The sequence below is a fragment of the Prunus dulcis genome, chromosome 6 (assembly GCF_902201215.1).
Source record: "Prunus dulcis chromosome 6, ALMONDv2, whole genome shotgun sequence".
NCBI classification, from domain to species: Eukaryota; Viridiplantae; Streptophyta; class Magnoliopsida; order Rosales; family Rosaceae; genus Prunus; species Prunus dulcis.
The window spans coordinates 25,979,578-25,986,894 of NC_047655.1; the positions used below are offsets into that span (position 1 = coordinate 25,979,578).

Below are 7,317 nucleotides of genomic sequence, written 5' to 3' on the forward strand. Positions count from 1 at the left end.
ATGTTCTATGCATGTCATGCTGCAACAATTGGAAAGAATGTGAATATGTGGTATGTTGATAGTGCATGCAGCAATCACATGACTTCCCATGAGTCATTACTTGTAAATGTTGATAAAAGTGTGAAGAGTAAAGTCAAAATGGGGACTGGTGATCTAGTGCAGTCAATAGGCAAAGGGACTTTGGCTATAGAAATGAAGGGTGTGACTAGATATATCAAAGAAGTCATGATTGTACCAGGTTTAGATGAAAATTTGCTAAGTGTAGGTCAAATGATAGAACATGGGCATTGGCTTGTATTTGGTGATAATGCAGTTGATATCTATGGAGATAGGCAGCTGGAAGATTGCATTGCAAGAGTGCCAATGAAGGGAAACAGATGTTTTCCTTTAAATCTTGACTATGTCAATCCTCCTATGGCAAACAGAGCAACAGTTGGAGAAACATCCTGGCTGTGGCACAGAAGATTTGGGCACCTAAACTATATTAGTTTGAAGTTGTTACAAGAGAGAGATATGGTTCAGGGACTGCCTAATTTACAAGAACATGAGAAGGTCTGCTCTAGTTGTGCTGTAAGCAAGAACCACAGAAGCTCTTTTGATAAGGAAGGAGCTTGGAGAGCCTCTCAAACACTAGAACTGATTCACTCAGACATATGTGGTCCCATGCAGACCATCACTCTTGGAGGGAACATATATTTCCTCACCTTCATTGATGACCACACCAGAATGTGTTGGGTGTTCTTCTTGCAGCATAAGTCTCAAGCATTCAACATATTCAAAAGGTTCAAAAGCATGGTTGAGCTACAAAGTGGTTATCAAATTAAGAAGCTAAGAAGTGATAGAGGTGGAGAATACACATCTTTGGATTTCTCAAAGTTCTGTGAAGAGATGGGATTAGAAAGGCAACTGACAGTAGGCTACTCTCCACAACAGAATGGAGTTGCAGAGAGAAAGAATCGTACTGTGATGGAAATGGCAAGAGCCATGATGCATGAGAAGAAAATCCCTTTGAAGTTTTGGGCAGAAGCTGTCAATACAGCTGTATATCTACAAAACAGAAGCCCTACAAGTGCAGTGGACAATTCCACTCCATTTGAGAAGTTTAGTGGAAGAAAACCAGGTGTCAAGCATTTGAGAATATTTGGTTCTCTATGCTATATTCACATCCCCACACAGAAAAGGCACAAGCTGGAAGACACAGGTGAGAAGGGAGTATTTGTAGGATATGGTGTATGTGAAAAGGGGTATAGAGTGCTCAACTTGAGAACTCAAAAGATTGAGCTGTCTAGGAGGGTTATTTTTGATGAAGAAGCAATGTGGAATTGGGAAACAAATGAGGCATTGCAAATTCCTATGTCTTGGGGTGATGGAGCAAGTTCAACTGTATCAGATTTGGATTCAGAACCAAATCTGTTACAGCAACAGATTGTGCAGTCTCCTATGGAAACACAAACAAGTAGTGATGTGCATGCTACTCAAGACTCTGCTCCATTAGAACCTTATGATCACACCCCAAAGAAATGGAAGAATTTGAGTGAAGTGTATGCTCAATGCAAGATGAGCATCATTGAACCTGAAAATTTTGAAGAAGCAATCAAAGATGAAGCTTGGGGGAAGGCTATGACTGAGGAGATACTTATGATAGAGAAAAACTCCACTTGGGAATTGGTTGATAGGCCAAGTAGTAAACCAATTGTGGGAGTGAAGTGGATATTCAAAATTAAGCTTAATCTTGATGGCTCCATTCAAAAACATAAAGCAAGACTTGTTGCCAAGGGATACACACAAAAACCAGGGATTGATTTCAATGAAACCTTTGCTCCTGTGGCAAGGTTAGACACCATTAGAACTCTCATTGCTCTTGCTGCTCAGAAAGGCTGGAAACTATGGCAATTGGATGTCAAGTCAGCCTTCTTAAATGGTGTCCTTGAAGAAGAAGTTTATGTTGATCAACCGGATGGTTTTGTGGTTAAAGGTGATGAGGATAAGGTGTATAGGTTAAGAAAAGCTCTCTATGGGTTGAAGCAGGCTCCAAGGGCCTGGTATAGTGAAATCGACACCTACTTGAATCAGTGTGGTTTTCACAAAAGTCCAAGTGAAGCCACTCTCTATGTGAGAACAAAGGAAGGTGTGGGAACACTAATAGTGTCAATCTATGTAGATGACATAGTGTACACAGGAAGTAGTGATGAAATGATGAAAGAATTCAAAGCTGAAATGATGTGCAAGTATGAGATGTCTGACTTGGGTTTACTCCACCATTTTCTTGGTATGGGAGTAACACAAACTGAAGGGAGCATCTTCATTCATCAAAAGAAGTATGCTCTCACTCTCTTGGATAAGTTTGGACTCAAAGACTGCAAGTCAGTAAGCACTCCATTAGTGGCTACTGATAAATTGAAAAGAGAGGATGGAAGTGATGCTGCAGATGAAAGTTTGTTCAGAAAAATTGTAGGCAGCCTGCTGTACCTTACTGCAACCAGGCCAGATATCATGTTCTCTGCCTGCCTGCTTGCAAGATTCATGCACAACCCTTCTAAGATGCACTATGGGGCAGCTAAAAGGGTTCTAAGGTACATACAAGGCACAATTGACTATGGAATTGAGTATGTGACTGGAAAATCTGCACTCTTAGTTGGTTACTGTGACAGTGACTGGAGTGGATCTGAGGAAGATATGAAAAGCACTTCTGGATATGCATTTTCATTTGGAAGTGGTGCTTTTTCATGGGCATCAGTCAAACAACACAGTGTGGCTCTCTCTACTGCAGAGGCAGAGTATGTGAGTGCAGCAGAAGCTACATCACAAGCCATTTGGCTCAGGTTTGTTCTTGAAGATTTTGGGGAAGAACAAACCACTGCAACAACTGTGTTTTGTGACAACACTTCAGCCATAGCAATGGCTAAAAATCCAGTTTTTCATCAACGAAGCAAGCATATTAAAAGGAAGTTTCATTTTATTAGAGATGCAATACAAGAAGAAGTGATTGAACTGCTCTACTGCAAGGGAGAAGAGCAGATTGCTGATATCTTCACCAAAGCACTTCCCAAAGACAGGTTTGACTATTTGAGGAGAATGCTTGGAGTGAAATCAGCTAGCACTATAGAAGGGAGTGTTAAAATGTAAACTGTCTAGCTAATTTCTGATTAGTTAGTAGGTTCTAAGTCAGTTTATATTTAATCTGTTCTAATCTTTGTGTTAAGCTGAGTGCCTTGTGCTTATATGCCAGGTGCAATGCTTGAGTCTGTTTTGAATTCCCAGCTGTTAGGACAGCTGTGTATTGCCATGTGTCATATTCATATTGGCTTACTATTACAAACCGTTAGATTTGAATCTACTGATGTAAGAGAACATGTAATAGTCATGAAGGAATATAAGCTTGCAATGTTCATCACATTCTGTTAGAACAAACATCAGTACATTTCTAACAAATATTCAACAATATTAAGGATGTAATTAATTCTGTGATTAACCACATTTGTCGATCACATTGTACGGTAAACAACAACAGCATTTTATAAACAGGGGAGTGTTGATAATTTGGAGAAAGGGAGAATGAGAACTTCGACAGAATGAGAGGAAGCATTTGTTGGCGTGACTTGTGGATATTGACTTACTTTCCTTACACACCAAGAATTCCTATTATAATTGTAATTGATTTACTTTAATTCCTGATTTCCTACTGCAAATAGATTTAGGAATTTATTATTTACTTACCCATTCAGGTTTCGTTGTATTATAAATATGACCTCCTACAAGGAGAAGAATACACATAAAATTCCCACAAACAATATTCTCTTATAGTTTTCATATTTTAGCAGCATTATCTTGAGCTGCACCATGCCAAAAGTCTGCCCTATACACGATCGGCTCCCATGACCAAATGGCACGTATGCTTGAGGATACTTGCATGCCTCAGACACCCCATTTGCAAACCTCTCTGGCTTGAACTCATTAGCATCCGGACCCCAATTTTCGGGGTCACGGTGCAGTGTCGGTATGAGGGTCCATCTGTGGATGCCTTCCGGCACGGTAAAGTCCCCCCACTTCATTTTTGCTAGAGCTTCCCTTGCCAATATGACTCCAGGTCCATACAGCCGCAGGCTCTCTTGAATCACCATTGTCAGCTGCATATACATGCATATATATAAACACTGTGCGCAACAGCTTTGAAAATTTATCAAACACTTAATAACAATGTCTTTCAAGTACCGTTTTCAACTTGTTCAGTTTGTCCTTGTCTTTCAAGCATTGACGCAGTTGATCATCATCGTCCCCGTAGACCTCAGCAATCTCGACACGAACACGTTCTTGCCATTCTGGGTGCAATGCCAAGAGCATCAGTGTCCAGGATGCTGTCAGAGCTGTGGTCTCAGATCCTGCGAAGTAGATGCTTCTACAATTATCCAGAATGAATTGGTCTGTTTTGTGCATATATTGTTGAGGCTTGTCAGTGCTGTTATTAGCAGCACTTTGGAGTATCATTTGTAATAGGTCCTTTTCTGACGTGCCTCCCGATTGGCTTTCCTTTTGGCGATCTCTCACTAATTTGAGTAACAAAGCATCCACCTCTTTTCTCAAACTCTTAATCTTCTTCTCACTCTCTGTGGGAAATAAGCTGCATATATATAGCCGCATGTCAAACTTAATTTATTTTGATTGGACAAGACGTCCAAAGAGCAAAAACAAAAGCACTCAAGAGAAAAGCAAAACATGAGAACGAACCTAAAATTGAGAAAGCCAAAGAGCAAACTTGGATTAGACAAGGCCTCCTGGAGGATAGCAATCTTTGCAAAAATCTGGTTGCCTTGGGAGTAAGAGCTACCAAAACAAGCTCTTGAGATTATATCAGCAGAGAGGGTCTTCAACTCCTCATCAACTTTTATGTCCACAATCTGGTGCGTTACTTTTGTTTGATCTACGACCCAAAATTGATGGCCAAACTGTCAAAGAAAATAAAATTATGATACCATTATCATCATATACAGTGAGACAGTTGAGCTGTCAAGCTTTTTTCCTTGTTAACTTAATATTCTGAGTTGTTATCCACTAATTATCGATTTAATGATACGTTTCTTTTCGATGTTGAAAGATCTGTTATCTTTCATTTTCCCGTCATTGATATTATTATTCTACGGTTGGTTATCGTGGTATCAAAACATATTCAATTGTACTTGAAGTGCAAACCAACACTAGAAATCAAAACTTAGAACGTGCAATATACGTTAAAAGCTAATTAATTAATTAAAATCAGGCCGATGTGGGTGGTTGCTCAAATGAAGTTTTACAGTGGGCAATTGCAGCCTGAATTGAGGTCTCTCTTGCATACACATACACTTTATTTCTCTCATCACTCGCAAACCCTTTGTGAATCGGCGACGACTTGATCGAACTCGGGCAGCTTCTCGTTCTTCTATCTTTTCGACCAATGCCTGTGCTCATACTATTTCCTATGGCTTCCAAAACCCCTCTAACTGCGCCCAAGTTTATTTCCAAAACCCTCGAATATTTCTCCTCACCTTCTCCTTCTTCTGAATCCTTGCGCTTCCCCTGTTTCTTCTGCGCCAACCATTTGTCCAGAGGCTTCAGAACACTCTTTTTTGATTTTGTCTTCTTCTTGCTTCGACCGGGATCGCAGGCAACTTGGCGGGGCTTCACAATTGATGCTACCAGGGCTCCCAAATTCATGGCTCGAAACTTGAACAGCAGCTTCATTATGCCACCGTTTATGGAGCTTCTCATGTTCGTTGTTTTCCTTGATTAATTGATGCAAGCAAACATGCCACATGGTAATTAGTAAGCCTCATATCACTTCTCACATTATTATTATTATTTTAAGGTTTTATATTAGCGATATTAGAGTAGGAGGGATTCAAATACAAAACATCGAATACAAGATAATTGCTCTAACAGATCTTAAAAGAGCACCTACAGATTTTTTAGTAATACGATATTCTAAATTATAATAAACAGGACAAGGGACTCGAACTTGAGTGCAAATGAGCGGACACGTTATACTTTTATACATTATTTCTCACATCATAATGGAGAATCTTTATTTATTTTTTTTTAAAGGAAAAAAAAAGTGGATCTACTACTTTATGAGGATGTAATGAAATATTATGAACAGTTAATTAATCAGTACATAATCTAATGGGTTAAAACGTTTTCCAAATAAAACAAATTAATGATTCTACGCGTATTATAGTTTTGGATTCACATGATAAATTTCAACAAAGGTTTCTAACTTCCAATATAAAATTGGCTTGTTTCAGTATATACCTGCTACGTGCCACGTCAGCATTGTCCGCGTGGATAGAAAATTCCGACGATGACCGGAGACCAAGGAGAAACGTGTTGACTGCGGGCAATCTCCCTCTTTTAGTGGCGATGCTTCTTTGCAGCATGGAAGAGTCTTGATCAGATCCCTCTTTCCGAGCCCCACAACTGCTTTCCGTGGACGAAGAGCTCAAAGTGCACGACGCTGAAGATGATGTCGTCTCGTTTACTGGTTGGTCGTTAGGAGGATCAGAGATGTTTTGGTGGGTGTGGGTGGAGAGCTCCGGGAGAAGGCTAGATGAAAAAGATAAACGCAAGTAATCTACATGGTCTAAGCCTCCAACACGATCATCGTCATCTCGATCACAACTTGGTTTAGGATGATCATGGTGATCAAGGGCTATTTCGATGTATGATCCATCATCACTCATGCCATCAGCATCATCGTCATCTTCGTCGTCATCATCGGTGAAATGAGAAAGAGAGGAGAAGTTCAAATCGGACTCGGAGCAGCTGAAGGAGAAGCTTCCTCCATGGCTCAGATCTCGCAGATCAGAACAACTCATACTTTCCATGGCATGTAGCGACTATATGCTATATACGAATTAATAAAAAAACTATAAAATGGAAAGTTGGAACACAGATTATATATATATATATATATATATGGAAGAATAAGATCTGCGAAGAGATCTATGGAGATAGATATGCTATATGTTGCATGTGCATGGCCAAGCCAGACAGAAATTAATGAAAGGGAGGAGATTGGGAAGTCTGATGGAGTAAAAAGCTTTGGTCCAAGTAAGACACTAGCTAGGCGGTCACATTTTATAGCTAGGACATCAAGGTGGACCGTATATTTTTTTAATGTTTGAAAATTCAAATCCATGCACATATATACATACGTGGTCCAAAGTTGATTTGGGTTGCTTGTGAAGCGATCAGAATCTGACGAATCAAATCCCAGAACTCATGCAAGTTTTATCTCTAGCCCTTGAATTGCTCTTCAAGATTTTAACGTTGTTGTTTGTTAGTCAA

General features: G+C 39.8%; 2 protein-coding genes across 2 annotated transcripts; both read right to left on the bottom strand.

Annotated features, from left to right (window-relative positions):
- Positions 1-3,296: 3,296 nt before the first annotated feature.
- Positions 3,297-5,108, bottom strand: LOC117630561 (cytochrome P450 714A1-like). Its single transcript, XM_034363265.1, has 6 exons — positions 5,072-5,108; positions 4,726-4,918; positions 4,213-4,618; positions 3,826-4,127; positions 3,497-3,587; positions 3,297-3,398 (listed from the first exon to the last, which is right to left on the bottom strand). Exons 1-6 carry the CDS (start codon positions 5,106-5,108, stop codon positions 3,297-3,299), a joined length of 1,131 nt encoding a protein of 376 aa, XP_034219156.1.
- Positions 5,109-5,221: 113 nt separating this feature from the next.
- Positions 5,222-7,044, bottom strand: LOC117629939. Its single transcript, XM_034362616.1, has 2 exons — positions 6,283-7,044; positions 5,222-5,755 (listed from the first exon to the last, which is right to left on the bottom strand). Exons 1-2 carry the CDS (start codon positions 6,852-6,854, stop codon positions 5,251-5,253), a joined length of 1,077 nt encoding a protein of 358 aa, XP_034218507.1. The 5' UTR covers positions 6,855-7,044; the 3' UTR covers positions 5,222-5,250.
- Positions 7,045-7,317: the final 273 nt, after the last annotated feature.

Bases quoted from the DNA above. Each gene is read 5' to 3' on its own strand.
- LOC117629939 (XM_034362616.1), bottom strand. From the start codon at position 6,854: ATGGAAAGTATGAGTTGTTCTGATCTGCGAGATCTGAGCCATGGAGGA. The intron at 5,756-6,282 runs GTATATACTGAA...CAATTAATCAAG, and splicing joins GCTGACGTGGCACGTAGCAG to GAAAACAACGAACATGAGAA.
- LOC117630561 (XM_034363265.1), bottom strand. From the start codon at position 5,108: ATGAAAGATAACAGATCTTTCAACATCGAAAAGAAAC. The intron at 3,588-3,825 runs AATGCTGCTAAA...GTCACGCCAACA, and splicing joins GGCATGGTGCAGCTCAAGAT to AATGCTTCCTCTCATTCTGT. The intron at 3,399-3,496 runs GTACAATGTGAT...TTGTTCTAACAG, and splicing joins AAATGCTGTTGTTGTTTACC to AATGTGATGAACATTGCAAG.